The sequence below is a fragment of the Dryobates pubescens genome, chromosome Z (genome assembly GCF_014839835.1).
Source record: "Dryobates pubescens isolate bDryPub1 chromosome Z, bDryPub1.pri, whole genome shotgun sequence".
Lineage (NCBI taxonomy): Eukaryota > Metazoa > Chordata > Aves > Piciformes > Picidae > Dryobates > Dryobates pubescens.
Genome location: NC_071657.1, coordinates 54,519,447 through 54,543,421, shown reverse-complemented (window position 1 = coordinate 54,543,421; position 23,975 = coordinate 54,519,447). Strand labels below are relative to the sequence as shown.

Below are 23,975 nucleotides of genomic sequence, written 5' to 3'. Positions count from 1 at the left end.
CTTGTGAGTTTGGTATGCCTCTATCTAGTTTTAGAAGCTTTACTCTGGAGTTCAGTTGGTGCCCTGAACAGCTTGTTGTTCAGGAAGTGGCATCGTGATGGAGGCACTGTTGTGCATATACATCACCAGAAACTCTTAAGTACCCACAGGATTCAGCATCAGTTTGCTAGTGGTTTTAAGAACATCACATGAATGGGGTGAATACAATGGAATGAATTTGGTATCTAAACACAAGAAGAAGCCTGGAACTTGTTTATACATTAATTTATATTTTCTGTTCATGTAGCAGCACAACCTTTTGTAATTGTGTGCCTGAAAATGTATTAGACTGACTTCCCCTCTCAGCTTTATCTGTGTTACCTTCTGAAAACTTGATATTTGGATCAGGCAGCAGCAATCAGGAAAAAGGTATCTTGAATCAAATTCTTGTGAGAAGTCTAATTCCCTTAAGCAGTAACACTGTAAAGGCTTGTATGTGTCCTATAATTTGGGACAATGTTGTTAGTTTTTAATCCTCTTAAAGTTGACAACCAGAGGAAGAAAGATGAAACAACTTACAAAAATGGTGAAAGTCATAGCCTGGATAGAACTTCATCAGTTAGGAAGAATAATGGGTAACAAAGTTGTCTAATTTCTTGCACAAATGCTGAAACTACAGCTAGAAAGTTGAAGGCAATCTTTCCTTATTTATGTGGCTATTTGGGTATCCAAAATGAGGGCTTTATTTAGATAAAATTCTACAGTTCTCTTTACTCTCTAAAGACTTCCATTACACTGAATTTGCATTTTTCTTGATACTAATTTGAAAAATGATAGCAGTGTTTGATGCTGGTATTTGCTCTGACTTACAATACACACTTAGCAAGTAGGTATTTGAAGGTTAAGGGTGTGGATTTATATTAACTGGTCTTTTATAGTATTAAAGTGTTGTGTAGCGGGGTGGAAGCTTTGTCTGTAAAGAGTGGAAAAACTCCTGACAGAAAATTGCAATAATTTACATGTTCAGAGGTAAACCAGCAGAATTAAAATAAAATAGATTTTTGTTTTATGAAGGCACTGTTGTATAAATACTCATTATGTGATTAATTACAGCATGAATTACATTCATTGTGTATATAATTTAACATACTCCATGGTAACTACTGTGAGACTAGGTGTTACAAGATGGTATGTTCACAGCATATTAAGGTGAGGCAAACAGGCAGGAAAGAACTAAGTTCTGTTTCTTCTACTGAATGTGTATAGAAAACTCTTGATTCTCCTCCTAGCAGGAGCAGCAAATCCTGCTACTGTTTAGGGGAACAGCTGGGTAGTTGTCAAGTATTTATTTGCTCATTGACAAGACAGTGATAAAACATATGTTGTGCCACGGCCAAGGACGAATGTTTAAAGCAAATAAAAATAGTTCTTCCTGGTCCCATGCAGGAAGCTTTCTGGTTCCTACTATAGTTTCAGGTGTGATTTTGTCATGTTTTTGGCTAGAGTGGAATTCAGTGCCTTTTGTCCAGCTTTTTGTGTGGGGTGACTACAAAGTGTATTTTACAAAGCAAGTTAGGAAATGAGCAGATATTTATAATTGTCTATCATTTTATTATTTTAGGTTCTGTCTACATCATGGAAAAGCCTTTGACTTTGTATATATTTTTATTCTACTGGCATTTCCTAAATGGTAAGAAGCTGAGTTGTAAGAAGTAGAACTGCTTGTTCCCTTTCCATGTATAAGCACGGCAATATTAACTCCTCAGTTTTATTTCAGGTGCTAGTGTTTGGAGGTTTTTTTTTTCTTAGTGCTTTAAATAAAAATGTCTTCATATGCTTTTACACTAACTAGATATGCGTGCTTAATATGTGTGCCTTGATATGGGGCTAGATTGTAATCCTTGTTGATGTTTCAGCAGAGACATCATTTCAGACAAGGTACCGTTTGCATTACACAAAAAGTTTGGTCGGCACTGACAAACCTGGGAATTGGCAGTGACGTTTATATAAAGAGAACATTCCCATCTGAGGCACTAATAGCTGCCTGTGTCAGCATTCTGAGAGCAGCAGCTAAGGAGCTGTGCACATACTTTCACTTGGTTTTGGTACATCATCACACTGTGTGTGCGCATAAAGCAGGTATCTGCAGGTATAAACCTGGGCAAATCCATGTTTAACTTTTCTGAACAGGGCAGGTACTTTTGGTCCTTAAAATGTCCTATATGTATGGTACAATATGACTTTAAAACATTAGACTTGTAATTGGGAAATTAAGTTTTGTTCCAAAATTATTTTTTTTTTTCAGCTTTATTCACAGTTGAAGCTCCCCAGTCACTCTATACCGTGGAACATGGGAACAATGTGACTATGGAATGCAGATTTCCTGTGAATGGGAAATTAAAGTTTAGAGATTTAAACGTCAGCTGGGAAAAGAAAGATGAGGCAAAGAAGCAAGTATATGTACTTCTCAAAGGACAGGAAGACTTAAAAAATCAGCACAGTGACTTTAAGGGAAGAGTAAAATTGCTGAAGGAGAATCTAAACTTGGGACAGTCTCTCCTTCAGATCATTGATGTGAAGCTCAGAGATGCGGGAGTTTACCACTGTATTATTGGCTATGGGGGAGCTGACTACAAGACAATTAATCTGAAAGTTAATGGTGAGTGCACTACTTCAGGAGGTTCAATGTTATCTGATACTGTTAAAAGATTTCAGAAGAGTGCCTGAAGTAAGAAAAATGTTGGTTAGCATTTCAACAAATCTCTCCAGAGACACGAGCTGCCTCATAGTCCTTGTGCAGCTGTGTAACTTTGTGGTTGGAGTCAGGTTGAATCCATATTGTGTCTTCATTTCTGGTAATGACATATCATAGTATAGTATCACAGTATCAGTCAGGGTTGGAAGGGACCACAAGGATCATCTAGTTACAACCCCCCTGCCATGGGCAGGGACACCCCACACTAGATCAGGCTGGCCAGAGCCTCATCCAGCCTGGTCTTAAACACCTTAAACACCATATGAGGAATGGTGTTGCAAAACCGTTTACACAGGACGTAGACCAGAAAGCTAATGCAATTTTCTAAACAGCTTCAAAATGGTAATGAACCCTGTACCTGCAGTTACTATGGAGAGATACAATAGTGGTATTTACTTTTCCTGTTTAAGATGTTATTTACAAAATCAAAGCAGTGGTACAGAGACTTGACCCAGGGGCTGGGGAGAAAGAAAAGATGTCTTGCCAATAAATGCTGTTCTACTAGCTTCTTGGTAGTAGTACTTTTTCTTCCACTTATTTAGCTCCATATAGAACTATAACCCGAAGAGTAGTGAGAACAGGCAACAATGAATGGAAGCTGACATGTTGTTCAGAAGGTTACCCACAAGCTGAAGTGATATGGCAGAACAGAGAACGTGAAGACTTGACTAATAAGGCAAACAAAAGCTGTGAAACTGGAAGTGACCAGCTGTATCGTGTGACAAGTACCCTTACAATCAAAAGTAGAACTGATGAGAATTTCTACTGTATATTCTGGAATAAAGAGCTGCAAGAAAATACATCTGCTGTTTTACACATATCAGGTAACATTTCTGTATTTGATTTATTGTAATACACTTCAAGGTACCATGTCATTTTGTCTCAGATGAATCAGCTGTGATAACTTCCTCTTTCCTGTCTGATTTCATAAAGGCTTAAAGAAAACACCTGCGTTCAGTTTCACTATAAGTGTACACTTACACCATACTAACATGTTCCTTGTGCTCATGTGGATAGAATTCAAGGACAGGAATTTTTCATGAAGTACAGCTGTGTGAAAATTGAGTCTGAATATTTAAAAAAGTTCCATTATGGATCCTTTGCATTCAGAACTCTGCCAGGTGGGGGTTGGTCTCTTCTCCCAGGCAACAACCAACAGAACAAGAGCACACAGTCTCAAGCTGTGCCAGGGGAGGTTTAGGCTGCAAGTTAGGAAGAGGTTCTTCACAGAAAGAGTGATTGGCCATTGGAATGGGCTGCCCAGGGAGATGGTGGAGTCATGATCACTGCAGGTGTTTAAGAAGAGACTGCATGGGACACTTGGTGCCATGGTATAGTTCATTAGATGGTGTTGGGCAATGGGTTGGACTTGATGATCTCGAAGGTCTTTTCCAACCTGGTTAATTCTATTCTATTCCATAACTCTCCACAAACTTTATTCTATTCTATTCTATTCTATTCTATTCTATTCTATTCTATTCTATTCTATTCTATTCTATTCTAAAGGCACTATCACATGGAGTGCAGGAAGCAAAGATAAATATGAACGTGCTTTATGTTTTTCTCCCTTTGTTGGGATGAGACACAGTAAAGCCCAGGACCAGCACCTGACCCTAGACACAATCTGAAAATGAAAGGGAAAGGGAGAAGCTTATGCAATTGTGTAATGCCTTCCCCCACCTTGTTTTTCTTGAAGATTCAGATGATGGTGTCCTGTGGACTGAGAGCAGACGCTTTGTTGGAGCAATTCTTGTTGTGACTGCTGTCTTTGGATCAGTGCTTCCATTTATGTTCTGCATAAGAAAAGGTATTCAATTATTTCTTTTAGTGTATCTCAGTTGTTAGCTGTCTGTTCAGTTAATTCATCCTGTCAGAAGTGGAAGAAGATAAAGTCTGCCTTAGGTCTTTCATCCTGAAACCACTATTTTTTTTACCATGTGGCTTATTTCTTTTCCTTTATCTGACATAGCTAAATCCTAGCACATTAGCAGAGTGGAGCAGGTGGTCAGCCTCTCAGAAATCACTTATCCATGCATCTCTATTCTTTCTTTTTTTCTTAGAGATAATGATGTAGAGCAATAAGAGTAGTCTCTAATCTCTTCAAACATCAAAGCACAGCTTATGCTTCTACTGAAAAGGAAGTTTTGATCCAAAAAGTCCAGAATTTAAGTTGCATACAACCCCATGCAGAGCTACAGGCTGGGGTCAGAGTGGCTGGAGAGCTGCCAAACAGAGAGGGACCTGGGGGTGCTGATTGACACCCGCCTAAACATGAGCCAGCAGTGTGCCCAGGTGGCCAAGAGGGCCAATGGCATCCTGGCCTGCATTAGGAATAGTGTGGCCAGCAGGAGCAGGGAGGTCATTGTGCCCCTGTACTCTGCATTGGTTAGGCCACACCTTGAGTCCTGTGTCCAGTTCTGGGCCCCTCAGTTTAAGAAGGACATCGAGACACTTGAATGTGTCCAGAGAAGGGCAACAAGGCTGGCGAGATGCCTTGAGAATAAGCCCTATGAGGAGAGGCTGAGGGAGCTGGGATTGTTTAGCCTGGAGAAGAGGAAGCTCAGGGGTGACCACGTTGCTCTCTACAACTACCTGAAAGGTGGTTGTAGCCAGGAAGGGGTTGGTCTCTTCTCCCAGGCAACCAGCACCAGAACAAGGGGACACAGTCTCAAGCTGTGCCAGGGGAGTTTAGACTCAAGGTGAGGAGAAAGTTCTTCACCGAGCGAGTCGTTCGCCATTGGAATGGGCTGCCCAGGGAGGTGGTGGATCACCGTCCCTGGAGGTGTTCAAAAAGAGATTGGACATGGCACTTGGTGCCATGGTTTAGTAGTCATGAGGTCTGTGGTGATGGGTTGGACATGACGATCTCTGAGGTCTCTTCCAACCTTAGTGATACTGTGATACTGTGATACTGTGATACAGAGGTACTGGAGTTTTCTTAGGTCTTATTTTCCCTTCATTCTCTAAAAAAAATCACTGAACTGTGAGCATACTTATTTAAAGTGATCTAATTGCTATTAATCCTGCATATATACCTTTACTCTGGTTAAAACACCACAAAAACTGTGGACTACACATGAAGTGATAATTCCAAGGTTTTCAGTCTGGAAGATTTTTTTTTTTCAAAGTAGGAATATTCCCACTGCAGTTTCATACCACGCTGTCTTGAACTGACATTTTCAGCAGTACAGTATCCTTAACAGCTAAAGCATTGGTGGTAATTTTTGACTTCCTAGATAACTGAGGAAAACCTTGGAGAAATAATCTTTAGGGTGTATGAGTTTGAAAAGACTATGGTTGTCCCCAAAATGAAAGAAAAACTGTTTAAACACTTTGCTTAACCCAAAATGCATCCTGCTGCTTTTTTTTCCTTCCCTCCCCCCACCTTTTTTTTTTTTTTTCCCTTGTAGTAAAAGTAGGTGTGTTTGGGGATTTTATGTTCAGAGATAGATTTTGCTCTTCATTTTAACAGATATGATATAGTCATGCAGATATCAGAACATCAACAGGATTCATTTGAAAATGTCGAAAGGAAAGTGGTTTTATGGAACATTCTGGTTTTGGCCAGAAATTTTCCTCTGAATAACAATTTTGTGGATTCATTTTAGCTGATGCATAGCTACTTCTTCTTTTTTTTTTTTTTTTTCCCCCCTCCAAATAACTTCTCAATTATGATTTTTGTTGTTGTTGTCAGGTTGTCTGTAGAGAAAAAAGTACCAGTGGTGTTGAAGCTGGTACAGTTCTCGTGGCATTACAATATCATACAGGCATAACTCTGTAAATTACTACCAGCAATAGTTAAAAAAACTGAAACAAGATTGTTGGCTAAATGCTCCTCTGGAAATTTTTGAATTGTACAGGAGATGTAAATGTATGTAGCTAGCATAAAATAAAATGTAGTTCCATAACAAAAATACAAGATGTAAGTAAATATGGATACTCAGCTTTCAAACTCATATCCTGCTGTGGTCGTTTGAGGCTGTGCCTTTAAGAACAAACACTGCTGGAACACAGTGGCTAATGTTTTCGGTACTAGAACCAAAACATTCTGATATTCTAAACGAATTTCATCGGTTGATAAACAAAAATGCAGCTTTAGATTGTAGAGCAGTTGAAATTTTTTTTTTTCCTCAGTTCAGTTCGGTTTGGGAGTTGGGGGAGTTGGAGGTTTCAGCCTGTTCTCCCTGCCTGCTTCTTCTGCGAACTGCTGGAGTTGGCCTTCAGATAAGCAAACACTAATCCTGCATGGGCTTTTGAAGCTTACTAACAACTCTTTTCCTTAGTAACTTGCCTTTCTCTCTCTCTAACCCCTTTTTGGGGAAAAGGGGAGGTAGTGGGGGAGAGAGGGGGTTCCAAGGAGGGGATCCCTCCCTCGGGGAGGGATTTTTGTTGTGTTATTTCTCTTTGCTGTGTATTTCTGTGTATATATTGTAAATACCTGTATATATTGTGTTATATATAAACTGCTTTCCATATATGCTTGTAAATATATAGCTTGCTCTTCGATTGGGCTAGTTGTGGTTTCTTACTCTGTGGAGGAGGGAGAGCTAAGCCCTCTCTCAACCTACCACACCTGCATTGGTGCTGTATGTCCCAGAAGGAGTGTTTGTAAACTTTAAACATTTGTAGGTATCACAGTATCACAGTATCACAGTATAACCAAGGTTGGAAGAGACCCCAAGGATCATCAAGTCCAACCTGTTCCAACAGACCTCACAACTAGACCATGGCACCAAGTGCCATGTCCAATCTCCCCTTGAACACCTCCAGGGACGGCGACTCCACCACCTCCTTGGGCAGCCCATTCCAATGACGAAGGTGATGCTAAAAGGCTGCAGAATGCCTGTAGATAAACATGCATGAATAAGAGTGTTGGAAGAACATGGTAAGAATATGAGCAGAATGTGAAAGGAGAAGTATCAGCAAAATTCTTGACCTCTTGGAAGATTCCTATCTGAAGATTTCAGTGAAGGTCAGGTGTTTCCTAGGTTGCTTGAATAATACTTGTTATTTCTGTGTAGATGATAATGCATATACTTGTCATGACATAGATGATTATTATTATGTTGTGTATCTCTATCTATCCTGAATGTGTACATGATAAGCTACAAGTTGATTCAGAAACTAAGGTAATAGCCACGTTTTTCTTTTAAAATCCAGTGTGCCCTAGACAACCATATGAGTGATTCTTTCAGAATGGAAACTCCCTGGAATATGGGCTTTTTTCCCCCTCAAAAAGCACTGAGAAGGTGATCCTCTTCTTGTTCCCTGTTGCCCAATATATATGTATATTTTTGATGAAAATATACAATGGAAAACTATTTGAACAAGTATTTTCTGCTGATGTTAGTGCATAGTATCAATGAAGTTCTGGCTTAGGAACGAGGAATGGAAATCAGAAATGGACATACTAGGGGCACTGAAGAAAACATTTTGCAGTCTTTGAAGAAATGGAGTCTTTTGAGAACCAACAATTATGCTTATACTAAGTGTGTCTTTACCACCAGGGTGCTTAAGCTGCCATGAGGTCTAAAAGGCATTTTTTATTTTTTGTTTTTCTCTCTTATTTTCTTTCAGCTAGAGCAAGTAAAGACTACAGAACACCTGTGGCTAGTTCCTTAATAGCAGGTATGTATATATGAGTTAAATCGAGCTCATGATTAAAGTCTTGTAGAAATAATCACTTGAGAATTTTCTTTGCAACTGCGACAACCAAATGCAGATTTACATTAAACTTCTGTTTTGCTTTTGAGTTCTCCTTTGTCATAGAATCATAGATTCTTGTAGGGTGGAAAAGAACTTCAAGATTATGGAGTCCAAGTGTTAACCTTATACTGTCGAGTCCCCCACTAAGCCATGTCACTAAGCGCCACATCTACTCTTTTTTTTTAATCTCTTTCCCCCCATTTATTACATAAGAACTGTGCTTTTCATTACAATGTCAGCTTCCTGAAAGGAAAACCAGAAGGAAAAGCATATGTGTTTCATGAGCAGATGCAATCTTAATATGCACAAGAAAAGCACAGAGTGGTGTGCTGTGTTTTGGAAAGTCTGTGATAGGCTGGTACGTGCTCCACATGGAACAGAGACCCCAGGATGGGAGCAAATCCTGGTGTACAGACTCTGTGTTGCAATCTGAGTCACATTGACATGATCCTGTGTGAACCTGAAGTTCTTTGTCACAAGATTGAGAGCAGAGGCCTTGGTTTTACCTCCCCTAACATTTTCTTCCTGTGGAGCTAGTGATGAGCAAAGCTCTGCATGAGCAAAGCTCTGCAAATAGCCAATACCAGCACGACAGTGAGAAATGGAGGAAAGCGTGGAGAGGGTTCATATTTACAGTGGGAGAGATTAAAATATATTATCCTCCTCTCATGATGGGTTATGTTGCTGTTTTTTAAATATGTTGTATGATTTTATTTTCAGATCACTTCAAATTAAACTGCCATGTGAAAGTTCCTTCATACTGGCAGTTGGGGTTTTTCTTAAGAAAACCTCTCATGAGAATACTTGCACAAACTAGGCACAACATTTGGTATTCATCTTCAGATCTGCATTTAAGTCACATAGTTCCTGCATGGCCTGAGATAGTAGCTTTTAATGAAGATTTATCACTATATGAAAAGCTCAAGCTTGAAAAGTCCAAGTTGTTATCGGTATGTCTGTCGTTTGTTTAAAGGGCTGTCCAAAGATAAGGATACATATGACTGCAGAGATGCTTCTTTTGAAGAAAAAGAGCTGAAGTGTAAGTATGAATGATAAAGGGGGAAATAGTAGCAAATTGCACTCAGCATGTATCATCAGAGCCTTGATTCACGGCTGGTTTATTTAGTCCATTATTTCATCAGACAGAACCTTCAGGAGAAGTGCAGCCTCCCATTCTTTGTCTTACAAACTCACCATCATTTTGTACTTGGAGTTAAATCTTGGTTTAAAAACAAAGAAAATCCATGCAAAGGAACCTGTGATGTGTGATATGTAATAGTCCAAACAAGTAACTTCTCTAGCTTTCACTTTTCACAGAATCACATAATGGTAGGAGCTGCAAGAGAACTCTGGGCATCATCTAGGCTACCCCTCCACCCCCAATAAAGCAGGTTCATCTAGATCAGCTTGCACAGGAACACGGTCAGGCACTTTTGAAAGTCTCCAGAAAAAGAAGCTCCACAACCTTTCTGGGCAGCTTGTTCCAGTGCTTCATCATCCACAGAGAAAAGTATCTCCTTATGTTTAGGTGGAATTCTCTGTGTCACATTTTGAGCCCGTTGCCCCTTCTCTTGTTGCTTGACCCTACTGAAAAGAGCCTGGTCCTATTCTCCTGGCAAATGGTGAACTTGTGTCCTACCAGGACTCTCAGAACCTTCTCTGTGGAGATGCCTTCCAGCAGGTCAGCATTTAACCTGTACTGGTGCAAGTGCACCTGCACTTGCTACAGAAACAGCTGTGCCAGCAACTGGAGGGGTGGTGATGGCAGTGGGGTGGGAGACTTTAAGCCATGACTGGCCACTCAGGCAAGTCTCAAGCTGTGGGACTGTGTCTCAGCAAAGCAAGAAAATAAATGACCAGGTCTCCGAAATCTGTGAAGCATACTGAGTTTTCCTTGGTTGATGAGGACTGGGTTAGGGAACAGTTAAGTCATCTGGACATCTGTAAATCCATGAGTCCTGATGGGATGCACCCAAGGGTGCTGAGAGAACTGGCAGAGGTCATTGCCAGACCACTCCTCACTATCTTTGGCAAGTCATGGCAGACAGGAGAGGTGCCTGGGAACTGAAGGAGGGCAAATGTCACCCCAATCTTCAAAAAGGGTAAGAAGGAGGACCCAGGTAACTACAGACCAGTCAGCCTTGCCTCTATCCCTGGAAAGGTGATGGAGCAACTTATCCTCGGCACTGACCTTAGGCATATCAAGGACATGAGGGTTATTAGGAGCAGTCAACATGGTTTTACCAAGGGGAAGTCATGCTTGGCCAACCTGATAGCCTTTTATGAGGGCATAACCAGGTGGATAGGTGATGGTAGAGCAGTGAATGTGGTTTACCTTGATTTCAGTGAAGCATTTGGCACTGTCTCCCACAGCATCCTTGCAGCTAAACTGAGGCAGTGTGGTCTGGATGACCAGGTAGTGAGGTGGATTTGGAAGTGGTTGAAGGAAAGAAGTCAGAAAGTTATGGTCAATGGGACAGAGTCTAGTTGGAGACCTATATCTAGTGGAGTCCCTCAGGAGTCAGCACTGGGACCAGTACTATTCAATATATTCATCACCAACCTGGATGAGGGCACAGAGTACACTGTCAGCAAGTTTGCTGATGACACAAAACTGGGTAGAGCAGCTGACACACTAGAGGGTTCTGCTGCCATTCAGTGAGACCTGGACAGGCTGGAGAGTTAGGCAGGGAGTGGAACATCTTCCTTACAAGGAGAGGCTGAGGGAGATGGGGTTCTTTAGCTTGGAGAAGAGGAGACTAAGGGGTGACGTCATTAATGTTTATAGACATGTATAGGCCGAGTGCCAAGAAGATGGAGTCAGGCTCTTCTCAGCAATGCCCAGTGACAGGACGAGGGGCAATGGGTGGAAGTTGAGGCATAGAAAGTTCCATGTAAACATGAGGAATTTTATTTTTTTTTTCACTGTGAGGATGAAGGAACACTGGAACAGGCTGCCCTGGGGGGTTGTGGTGAATATCTCCCTCTCTGGAGATATTCAAAACCTGCTTGGATGCATTCCTGTGTGATATGCTCTAGGTAATCCTGCTCTGGCAGTGGGGTTTGACTAGATGATCTTTTGAAGTCCCTTCCAACCTCTAATATTATGTGATTCTGTGATTCTTTGATACTCTGGTTTGGAACAGAGGACAAAGTTACTGAGGTTTTTCTTTCATGGTCTTGCTGACTTCTGAAGCATGAACTCTCTCGCTGCAACACCTTACTGCAGTAAACATGAACAAATGAAAGAATGCTGGTCCTGCAGGCATAAATATTCTTTAAATATCTTAAATATTTAAATTAATTTTGGTTTATATCTTAAATTTTGACAATTAAGCAAGATGTTTTGGTACTTCCAATTTCTAGGAAATAGTCTCAAAACCATGGAATGATCTGTGACTTTGTAATTTGTTAATTTTTTTTCACATATTTCTTCCTTTTACAGATATACAAATTGAGAAGACCTAGAGAAAGTGGGGAAAGCTCTTCTCCTGTGTGGTGAAGGTTTGACAGCTCAGATGTTCTGTGTTCTGTCTATTAAGGGGGATATTTTTTTTTTTATTAAATTATTCTTTGATGACAATCCTCTGTATCATTGTAACTCTGGAAAAACTACATTGAAGTCATTAGAGTTATTATAGCATAAAAAAAATCTTGGATTCAGGCTTCTGTGTGTGTGACTAGGCATGTCTTTCCCTTCCCTTCCCTTCCCTTCCCTTCCCTTCCCTTCCCTTCCCTTCCCTTCCCTTCCCTTCCCTTCCCTTCCCTTCCCTTCCCTTCCCTTCCCTTCCCTTCCCTTCCCTTCCCTTCCCTTCCCTTCCCTTCCCTTCCCTTCCCTTCCCTTCCCTTCCCTTCCCTTCCCTTCCCTTCCCTTCCCTTCCCTTCCCTTCCCTTCCCTTCCCTTCCCTTCCCTTCCCTTCCCTTCCCTTCCCTTCCCTTCCCTTCCCTTCCCTTCCCTTCCCTTCCCTTCCCTTCCCTATAGCTGGCACTACTTGGTTTACTGCTCATTACTCTTCTGATTTACCATTTGGTGGTAGTACAACTGTTTGGATATTGAGGAAGAACACCTCATGATTTGCACTGACTTTTATTCATCTTGTGAACAGAAGAAAGAGAACAGAACATTCTCACTTCTAGGACATGAAATATGTGCTCTTGTGATTACTTCAGAAATACTGAGGGAACATGCTCCTGGATGCCATTTCTTAAGCTATTGCTCTGTTACATTTTCCTAGGTGTGTGGCTTTTTTTTTGTTGGATGCATGTCATACACATTAATTATTTATTACAATGTCATGCATGACTTGTTTTCAAATAAAGTATGTTTTGTTGTGTCTCCTTCCTGCTCTCCTTGACATTTCAATGGCTAGCATTGGCACTACTTACGCTTTTGCTTTTTCTGTGAAAATCAGGTATCTAAGATTTGAGTGTAGGATAGTGTCTACACCCATGTCATCCCTCTAAGGAGTCCTACATAAAAGAGACAGTGAAGAGATGGAATCTGATTGGAATCAGGTTTTGCTTTTCAGTTTAAAATAAATGAGTCTCTTATGTAGTCCTAAGGATGCAAATTCAGCCTTCATCCCAGGGTTTCACTGCATTATTCAATCTGTATGATGTAAAGTTCTGTTAATAATTCTCAGTAAGCTGCCCTATATAATAGGATAGAGAAACATGTCTCTAAATAGAGTGATAGAGTAGGTAGACCTCAGTTAAATGAGATAGTTACTATAAAGTGATTTCCCTAATTTGTTGATGAGCTTAACATTTGATTCTTCAAGGATGCTCTATGAACTTGAACATCACCTCCCACTTCCCATCATGCTCTTTGGGGCCACAATCTGGGTGTCACTGAAGGTGACAGCCAATTTTTAATTATTCCTGGAGTGCAAGAGTGGTTTTGGAAGTATTAGGGGCCCCAGTACAAAGAATTCTGTGTCTTCTCAACACACAAAGGTAGTTTTGTATAATCGCATAAACAATTCCCCTTTTGGACAACCTCTTCATTTCCTGCTTCCTCTTTCAGGCTACAACAGCTGTGTGGTGGATAACAGGTGATGTGAAAAGACCTATCCCCTCTAAATAAGGTCTGATTTATAGTTCTTTGGCATCCAAACCAGAATTTATCTTATCTAATTTAAGTGATTTTACAAATTAGGCTTTAGGATAAGCTGTTTCTAAGCTCCATTTTTTATGAAGACAGGCCCACATGCTAATCCAGTGCCATGGACTGTACCAGCACAATTACTTTCCACTTGTGACAGGGGGAGAATAGAAACCTAACTGCACTGGTAAAACCTAATGCAGCACATTCAGGTCATGAGAGCAGGTAGAGAGTCTCCCTTGGTAAGGCACTGGTATTCCACAAAGAGATTTGCTGGGAATTGCCCTGACTCCAAATGGGACATCCATCATTTACAACAGATAGTTATCTGCTGCCTTTCTCACCTCAAAATGGATTCTGCATAACTTGCCCATCACTTTTATTTTCTACCTTTTTATTTTGCCTTTAATAAATCCTTTAAAAATTGTTGTTAATTGTAAGGTGGGACATAAAGAGTGTTAGAAGCTGAACTTGTCTTGCCATTGAGTCTTCTGCTATAGGCAAAGGCAAGGTAGTGGTGCTAGCAAGCCTCTTCGGTTTGGGTACTTTCATCTTCTGCATTGCCAGGAGAAGAAGAGAGAAAGGAGAATTTCATGTGCTTCACATAGAATCTCTCTTTCTGTAGATGCAGGAGATGTGAAAGAAAATGTACGGTGTATCATGCCAAAGTTTTACCCTGTACTGTTCAGTGCTGCTGCTAAGACCTGTGTCTGTTTCCTGGAATATACAGCTGCATTCTGGACTTGATGATCTCAAAGGTCTTTTCCAACATGATTAATTCCATGATTCTAAATGTAATGGCATTTTCTGTAATAAAATTTCAAGCCAATCTTGTCTTAATGTCTATGGGGAAAAAATATTTGAGTTTATATTGGAATTATTTTGAACCAGAAAAGTGACATTGAAAATGAGACAAGAGGTGACTGTTAAACAATGCAGAGCAAGGGAAAATTCACAGCAAGGATGAGCAAAGAAGGAAGTGAGAAATTATTTCACTGAAAGCTGAAATGAGATAGAGAACAGACTGAAACTATACAAAAAGACTGTCACAGGTGATGGGGACATCAAATATTTGATATTTACAGTCAATAGATTGACTGCACCGTAAGGTGGACCAGAAGGGACTACAATAAAGGTGCAATAACAGAGAGAGAACAGCAGATAAGAGGATGTATGGGTGAGGTGGGTTGGAAAGAAGGGCAGAAGTCTATGTCCAGAGAAAATACTGAGACAGGCCTGAGAACCAGACTTTAAATAAATGTTAATATGTATTGATGACTTTTTTCTTTCTTTTTTTTTTTTTTTAATGGAATCTCTGAAATGGAAACAAATTACCTTCTTTCTGATGATGAGATACGGAACAGATGTGGTTTGTATAAGGATCTGATGCTTTTTATGTTGTTTATTTTCTGCAGGATGTTTAAACATTAAAAAAAAAAATATCTTTCACTGTAAGGAAAATTAGTTTAGCCACTTAGTGGCTAGGGTTGTGTGTTTTTTGCATATGTGAAACTGTTGGAAGGAAGCTTTTGAAACTGAAAAAAAAAACAACAACAGAAAACAAAGGATTTCCAGTAAGAGAGAAACGCAACAAAAGAAAACAGTAACTAGGACTCCTAAATCTTTTGCAGTGTACATGAGAAGGTAGTCTGCTTTGTAACAAGATGAGCATGAAACTCAGTTTCATACAGAAATATTGGAATTACTGCAAACCAGGCCAGCTTAGGCATGTGAAGCAGTACAGTCACCCTAGCCTGGTAGTTTTTCTTCAGCCAAACAGAACCAGGCAGGCTCCAACGTTAACACAGCTTGATTGCTTCTTTTACTCAGATAAGTTTGCCTTACTGGGGTATTTTCAGGGGGCATAGCACTGTGCTTTGTGCAGGCACTACCTTAGCAGTAGGAAAATATATAGGCTGTAGAAAGAAAGGGAATAGAGAAAGAATGATTTGAGTTGATCTCTCTAATATTTTAGAGTGTGTCAGCAGCAGAGCAAAAATGTTGAATGTAGGAATGAAGAAATCAGTTTCAAGATTGCTGTTTCAAATCTGTAAAAAAGTCTTTCACATGAGGCTTTCAGATGAGGTTTTCTGACCAGTGTTTCAGATCACCTGCAGTGTCTTGTTTGCTGAAGTGCCCTTGACAGTTCACGTGGAAGTGAACACAAGCCATCTCTCACCCTGGTGATGTTACCGTCCTCCTCCCAGTTCTCAGATGTGGACTGCAGTGTCTTTGCTTTCTTTTGGGAACTTTGCAAGAACTCTTGTGCTATACTGCTAAAACTGAGCATGATCACATCATAAGTGTTGTCAGTGGCCTAACTTGGTCTGTAGGGAAATACAAAACAAATGAGGGTCTGTCTGCAATATCTGCTTAACCTTAAAGGGACCATGAACCCTTCCCTTGATTATTTTCATTCTCTCATATTTCAAAATGAAGTGTGCGTGATTATTGTGAATTTCTGTTTGACTTCTGTTTTGAACCTGCAGAAAAGCTGACGTTCTTGGAAGCATGTTTAGATTTTCCAACAGTCCTGATTATTGCAGTGGAAGATAATCTCTTGGCCTACAAAATTAGCCTTGCTTACTGCTGCTGAATGTCACTATGTGAATACTGAGTGTGCTTGTGTGCTTTCCTTAGTTATCCATTCACTGGAATACAAACATTTTAACAGCTGACAACATATCCAGAAAAAGGGTTACCCATGATTTGTTAGACTGTGAGGTCCCTGGATCAGTGGCAGTGGCTCCGGTTGTGTTAGTTTAGTGGACAGCATAAATATGATTCATCCAGCATAGGATACTCTGTTATTCTTTTGTTGGCAGCAGTCATAGAATGGTAGATTATTTTGGGTTGGAAGGAACCTTTGAAGGCCACCTAGTCAAACTCCCCAGTAATGAACAGGGACAATCATAGCAAGGCTACTAAACAAAGGTGGTGCCAGAGGGTCTGATGACAAGTTCTTATGCCAAGAAGATCTTTTATGTAAGAAAAGCACCATGATCTTTTAGATGTGTGGATGAAAGGAATTCTCAGTTCACATTATTGAGATGGATTTCAGTCTTTGTTACTAAGAAGATTCCTGAACTATGTGGTTTCCATGGTCATTTGCTTACAAAGCTTCTTGGAAACCATTTAAAGTTGTCAATATTTTGTGAGCTGTCACTAACTGAGGTCAAGTATGTCCTAACATTTCTGATCAGATTGGTGCCAACTTCCTGCATCAGCTCTCTGTGATTCACAGCCTGAGTGTTGCTCAAAAATAATATCCAGTACTCATAAGAATAAACATACCAAAGATACATGTATAAAACACACTCAGAAGAAGTATCTCAGCTTTTGTTTGAGAGCTCCATGGTTTAAGCATAGCTAGAGTTTGATGTTTGCCCTTTGATACTGTTTTTACCTCTTGAGAGCATCCTTACAACACTCATCTCTGTGAGGACAAGCACCTCTTTACTTCTCTCGGTGGAACTGAATTAATTCTATATGTTGAAAATGGAATAATATGTTGAAAACAATATTATGGCTTGGAGCACACAGTTAGTGCAGTCTGAAATGGGAATGCCAAGTCTAAATTTTCTGAAGGAACAGGAAATATCTTTCTCATTCCTTACCAGGAGAAGTTTGGACAACCACTTCAGGTTTTATGAGAACTGGTGTATTCCATTGGCCAAATACTACCTTGTCTTTGGAGATGAGTGTTATAATCCCTGTATGTATGTGAGCTGGGGCCAGAACTACAGTCATAGACATGATCAATTAAATCTAAAGAAGGAAAATGATATATACCATCACATTGACTTTTGGGAAAACTATAGCAATTTTTTGTTGTTGTCCTCTGGATTTCACTCAGCATTCACTAAGAAAACCTACCAGAACATGTTCCTTCTGGGCCAATGAAAGTCAAGTATGGGTTTCAGTCCAGTGTTTTCAGTGGAATAAAAAATCTGGGCAAAAAGAGAAGATTCCATTCCTCCTTTTTCAATTCATATTGTCATGCCTTTGTTTTTGTTGTTCCTGTTCAAATTTTCAGTCTTAGGCCTGTATGCTCACTGGAACTGTTATGACTCATAAAAAGCCAGGTTGGTCTGGGAAATTCACTTGCTGACAGGATCTGAACTGCTGTTGAAATGTCATGCAATTTCCTCATGTTCTCAGATGTGGATTCAAATTTTTGACCTTGCTGTGAGAACAACTGTGTGCTGATTTTTTTATGGTTTACTGTTCCTTTGTACACTTTGTACTGTGTGCAAAATTTTGGGATAGTTGTGTACAATGACTACTGCATAGCAGGGCATGGCATATGTTTTACAAAATACAGGGAGAAAATGAGGACTCTTCTGTAACAGCAGGAATGGTTGGTTCTCCAAGGTCAGGAGAAGCCACCTTCCAGATGCTCACATAGATTTTCTCTGTGGAAGTACACCAGCATGCCTAGGAGAGCCACATGATTAAGTTACAAAAGTAGATTACACTGAGATTGCACAAGTGGTTGATGTTCTCTGGTAAGATCATGTAATACTGATTGTTCCTTATAGAACCTTGATCTTTCTAATATAGGTCCTTGGTGATCCCCACAAGCATGACTTTGCCTTCAGTATCACAAGCAAAAATGTTTCCCCATTCTTCTGCTTATTTATGATGTGTCACGCTATTTATGATGTGTCATGCTCTCTTCACACTAATCCAGCTGGTGAGTCAAGATGTACTTTATTTGATATTTAATAATTATGATTGCTATCTGCTGGGGCTTTGATTGTGTATCTCTTTATTTTTGTGCTATCCTTTTTTCTCTCAATAATATGTGTATTTTTAAAAGTCTTATCCCTGATATTATGAGAGATACATGCTTTGCATCCTCAATGTATTCTGAGATATAAAAAGGGAGTAGATCATGGCAAATTTTCCACATGAGACTAATACAGGGATCTAAATATTGATGAGCTGTGGTGGTTCAGCCTACAGAAGAGACAACTCCAAGTGGACCTTACAGCTGTCTTCCAATACCTGAAGAGAGACACAGGAAGGCTGGAAAGGGACTTTTCATAAGGTTGTCTAGCAACAGGACAAGAGGAAATGGTTTTAAAATGAGGGAGAGTAGGTTTAGACTGGATAGTAGGAAGAAGTTCTTCAGTACAAGGGTGGTGAGACTCTGAAATAGGCTGCCCAGGGCGGTTGTGGATGCCTCTTCCCTGTGGGTGTTCAAGGCCAGGTTGGATGATGCCTTGAGCAGCTGGAGAGGTCCCAGATGACTGGAAAATGGCCAGTGTGGTCCCCATCCACAAGAAGGGTTGGATGGAAGAACCTGGAAACTGCAGGCCAGTCAGCCTGACCTCAGTGCCAGGGAAAGTGATGGAGCAGATTATCCTGGTGGCAATAACTGCGCACCTGAAGGATGGCCAAGGGCTCAGGTCCAGCCAACATGGATTTAGGAAGGGCAGGACCTGCCTCTCCAACCTGATCTCCTTCTATGATCAGATGACCCATCTGGTGGATGTGGGGAGGCCTGTGGATGTGGTCTACCTGGACTTCAGCAAGGCCTTTGACACCGTCCCCCACAGTAAACTGCTGTCTAAGCTGTCAGCTCATGGCTTGGACAGCAGCACTCTGTGCTGGGTTAGGAACTGGCTGGAGGGCTGAGCCCAGGGAGTGGTGGTGAATGGTGCCACATCCAGCTGGCAGCCAGTCACCAGTGGCATCCCCCAGGGATCGGTGCTGGGCCCCATCCTCTTTAACATCTTCATTGATGATATGGATGAGGGGATTGAGTCAGTCATCAGCAAGTTTGCAGATGACACCAAGTTAGGAGCAGATGTTGGTCAGTTAGAGGGTGGAAAGGCTCTGCAGAGGGACCTCGACTGACTGGACAGATGGGCAGAGTCCAATGGGATGGCATTTAATAAGTCCAAGTGCCAGGTGCTGCACTTTGGCCACGGCAACCCCATGCAGAGCTACAGGCTGGGGTCAGAGTGGCTGGAGAGCTGCCAAACAGAGAGGGACCTGGGGGTGATGATTGACACCCGCCTAAACATGAGCCAGCAGTGTGCCCAGGTGGCCAAGAGGGCCAATGGCATCCTGGCCTGTATTAGGAATAGTGTGGCCAGCAGGAGCAGGGAGGTCATTGTGCCCCTGTACTCTGCATTGGTTAGGCCACACCTTGAGTCCTGTGTCCAGTTCTGGGCCCCTCAGTTTAAGAAGGACATCGAGACACTTGAACATGTCCAGAGAAGGGCAACAAGGCTGGGGAGAGGCCTTGAGCACAAGCCCTATGAGGAGAGGCTGAGGGAGCTGGGATTGTTTAGCCTGGAGAGGAGAAGGATCAGAGGTGACCTCATTGCCCTCTACAACTATCTGAAAGGTGGTTGTAGACAGGAGGGGGTTGGGCTCTTCTCCCAGGCAACCAGCACCAGAGCAGGGGGACACAGTCTCAAGCTGTGCCAGGGGAGGTTTGGACTCGAGGTGAGGAGAAAGTTCTTCACTGAGCGAGTCGTTCGTCATTGGAATGGGCTGCCCAGGGAGGTGGTGGAGTCGGCGTCCCTGGAGGTGTTCAAGGGGGGATTGGACGTGGCACTTGGTGCCATGGTCTAGTCATGAGGTCTGTGGTGACAGGTTGGACTCGATGATCCTTGGGGTCTCTTCCAGCCTTAGTTATACTGTTGGTGTGGTTGAGCAGTGTCCCTTCACGTGGCCAGGACATTGGAGTAGATGATCTCTAAGGTCTCTTCCAACCTAAACCATTCTATGATTCTATGATTTTATGATGTGAAATCACAAAATAATAGGGGTTGGAAAGGACCTCTGGAGATCATCTAGTCCAATGACTGTGCCAGAGCAGGTTCACCTAGAGCAGGCTGCACAGGACTGTGTCCAGGCATTCTTGGAACTGCTTTTGAGATGGTGACTCCATCACCTCTCTGGGCTGCCTGTTTCAGTGCTCTACCACCATCAAAGTAAACAAGTTCCTCCTCATGTTTACTCAGAGCTTCCCATGTTCAAGTTTGTGCTTGTTATTCTTGTCCTGTTGCTGGGCACCACTGAAGGATGACTGACCCCATCTTCCTGACACCCACCCTGTAAGTATTTATAAGCGTTGATAAGATCCCCCCTCAGACTTCTCTACTCTAGGCTAAAATGCCCTTTCTTCATAAAAGAGATGTTCTAGGCCCCTAACAATCTTCACAGCCCTTTGCTGTACCCTCTTGAGCACTTCCCTGTCCTTCTTAAACTTTTGAGCCTAGAACCAGACATAGTGCTCCAGATGAGGCCTCACCAGAGCAGAGCAAATGGGGAGGAGAACCTTCCTTGAGCTGCTAGTCACACTCTTCCTAATGCATCCCAGAATGTCCCTTGGCCACAATGGTGCATTGCTGGGTCATGGTTATCCTGTCTTCCAACAAGACTCCCAGGTCTGGTGGGAATATTATTCCAATCTTCCTTCAGTTCTCCTCAGTACATCAAGCTGCTTCAAGGTAGGCTGTGCAGGGAACTGAACGCAGTAGGAGATTAAGAGTTCAGATGTGGAAGCAATCAGAGAAATGCAGCATCTGAGAAAATCAGAGCCAGAATATTTCAAGCTGAGCCACAAACACATGGGGAAGTAAGATCAAAACCCTTCTCCAGTAAGTCCAGCTCTGGGGAAGTCTAAAATGTTGTCTTCTCTTCTTTACTTCCTTATGCTTATTTCTGGATCTTTGTCACTAATTTGTCAGATTATATATATTGTTAGCTTGCTTTTTTCAAAGTAATTCTTACTTCTTTTCTGTTTTCTCATTAGTTTTATCATAAATGTTGTCCCTGTTTTTTGGTGGAGGGTTGTTTGGTTTTTGTTTGTTTTTTTCTTGTTAGTTATGTTGATTTGCATGCAAAGGTGGAAAACAATAGGTTGCTTGTCACTAGAACAGGAAGCTACTCTGAAACTGGACTTTCTCCCTTTGCATTTTTTCAGGCTGTTAGTTTACTGTCAGTAATACAAAGGGTGTGTTAGACACTACCATGTCCCAAGTGAGAGAGTTAGTAGCAAGAATTCTTCTGAAGCAACTCATAATTTATTCACCCCAAGATTTCCAGTACCTCACACTGTTTGAGAGGTATCTGCTGCTCTTGTGGTTAAAAAGCAGACAATTAAGTATCTTCAAAAAAGTATGCAAAACAGAGTTTAAAAAACCCCAAGGTTAGTGATCATGGAATCATAGTGTGGTAGGTGTTGGAAGGACCTCCAAAGATCATCTAGGCCAACCCCCTGCCAGGGCAGGATCACCTAGGACAGGCCACACAGAAATGCATCCAGATGGGGTTTGAAAGTCTAGAGAAGAAAACTCCACAACCACTCTGGGCAGCCTGTTCCAGTGCTCTGTCCCTCTCACAGTAAAGAAACTTTTCCTTATGTGGAGGTGCAACTTCCTGTGTTTTAGTTTGTGTCCATTGCCTCTCATCCTATCACAGAGCACCACTGAAAAGACACTGGCCCCTTCTTGACACCCACCCTTCAGATATTTATAAAAATTAATAAGACTTCATCTCAGTCTTCTCCAGACTAAACAGCCCCAGGTCTCTCAGCCTTACCTCATAAGACATCTAGAGCTTCCAGTCCCTTAATCATCCTCATAGCCCTATGTTGGATAATCTCTAGTATATCCCTGTCCCTCTTGAACTGGGGAGCATAGAACTGGACACAATACTCCAGATGTGGCAGAGTGGAGGGGGAAGAGATCTTCCCTTGACCTGCTGACCACAGTCTTCTTAAAACACCTCAGGATACCATTTGCATTCCTGGCCACAGGGCATATTGCTGTCTCATGGATAACTTACTGCCCTCCAACATCCTCCATGGTGCTGCTTTCCAGCAGGTCAGCCCCTGATCTGTACTGGTGCATGGGGTTGTTCCTCCCCAGGTGCAGGACTCTACACTTACTCTTGCTGAACCTCATTAGGTTTCCCTTTGCCCAGCTCTCCAGCCCATTCAGACCTTGCTTAGTGGCTGCACAGACTTCTGGTGTGTCATCTACAGTTTCATATAATCAGCAAACTTGTTGAGGGTATACTTTATCCCTTTATCCAGTCTTTGATAAAGATGTTGAGTAGGGCTGGACCTGGGGAGCACCACTAATTACAGGTCTCCAAGTGGACTCTGCACCATTGATTATGACCCTCTGAGCTCTATTGTTTAGCCAGTTCACATCCATCTCATCATCCACACTTCCTGATCTTGCCTAAGAGGATGTTATGGGAGACAGTGTCAAAAGCCTTGCTAAAGTCAAAGCAGAAAACACCCCCTGTATCTACCCATTCAGCCACACCATCACTGGCTATCAGATAAGTCAAACATGACTTTCCTTTTGTTAAATACATGCTGACTGCTCTTGATGACTTTCTTTTCTTATGTTTGCTTAGAGATGAGCTCCAGAATGAGCTGTTCCACCACCTTTCCAGGGCTGGAGGTGAGGCCAACTGGTCTGTAACTGCCTGGATATACTTTCTTGCCCTTTTTGAAACTAGATCAGGTGTCCATGCAGGCAGTTTGAAAAGTCTGCTTGTGCATTTTTATGAAGCACTTGCACGTGATTTTTGTAGTTTACAGTTAGATTTTCAGTGTGAAGTCATTGCAAAAGTGCTGCCTTGTCAGGCTATTTAAGACTGCCTGCAAGATACAGATCCTGAAAGTCTCATGGATCATATCTTTGTCTCATTGACTACCAGGGTACCAGGGACTATAAGTGCATTACTTTGGAAATAAAAGGTTAGTGGCTGAATTGTATCTAAGTATAGATTGATTGAGAAGTCTCCACTAAATTCCTACAAGCTTGTAGAAATTGACCACTTTGGAGGAATTTGTTGCTAGTTCTCTCACCAAGATCATGTGCTCAGCCCCTAGGTGAACCAAAGCAGCTGTCAGTGCTAGTCTTTGTTCTAGCTTTGTTCTGGATAGGCTTTGTATAGCAGTCCATGATACGGAGGGAGAGCAACTGCTCCTCTCCATCCTTCATCCCTTAACCTTCTTCTCGAACACTCTTCTTTTGTGGCCCTCCACCTCCCACTTCTCATTTAACCCCCTGTCTTATTGGCTACCTGCTAGTCACCTCTGGCTGTTCCCATGAGTTTCTCAGAGGTTCTTTAATTTGCTTAAGAGCTGTGCTGCAACTACCTAAGTGGCTGGGAATTTCTCAAGCAACTGCAGCTCCCAGAGCCAGGACATGTGATTTTCTGTGTTTGCCAAAGCCAAATGGTCAGCAGTAATTAAGGTGTCTGCTACTGGATAGCATGATAGACTGCTCCTTTGAAAGGCCTCTGTTTCCCACTAACTGCAGGATGTCTGTATGATTCAAGGCAGCATTCATTTCCTACCCAGACATCTGAATAGTGAGCTTTGTCAAATGCAAAAGTGGATACAGCCATTTTTAAGACCCATACTGGTTACTGAGTTCCAAGTTC

At 41.8% G+C, this 23,975-nt stretch overlaps 1 protein-coding gene across 1 annotated transcript; it reads left to right on the top strand.

Annotated features, from left to right (window-relative positions):
- The first annotated feature begins 1,600 nt into the window (after positions 1-1,600).
- On the top strand, positions 1,601-11,908 carry CD274 (CD274 molecule). The gene is made up of 7 exons (XM_009908976.2): positions 1,601-1,669; positions 2,285-2,638; positions 3,277-3,558; positions 4,431-4,541; positions 8,312-8,362; positions 9,414-9,479; positions 11,886-11,908. The coding sequence occupies exons 1-7, from the start codon at positions 1,615-1,617 to the stop codon at positions 11,906-11,908; spliced, it is 942 nt and encodes a 313-aa protein (XP_009907278.2). The 5' UTR covers positions 1,601-1,614.
- The last annotated feature ends 12,067 nt before the right edge of the window (positions 11,909-23,975 follow it).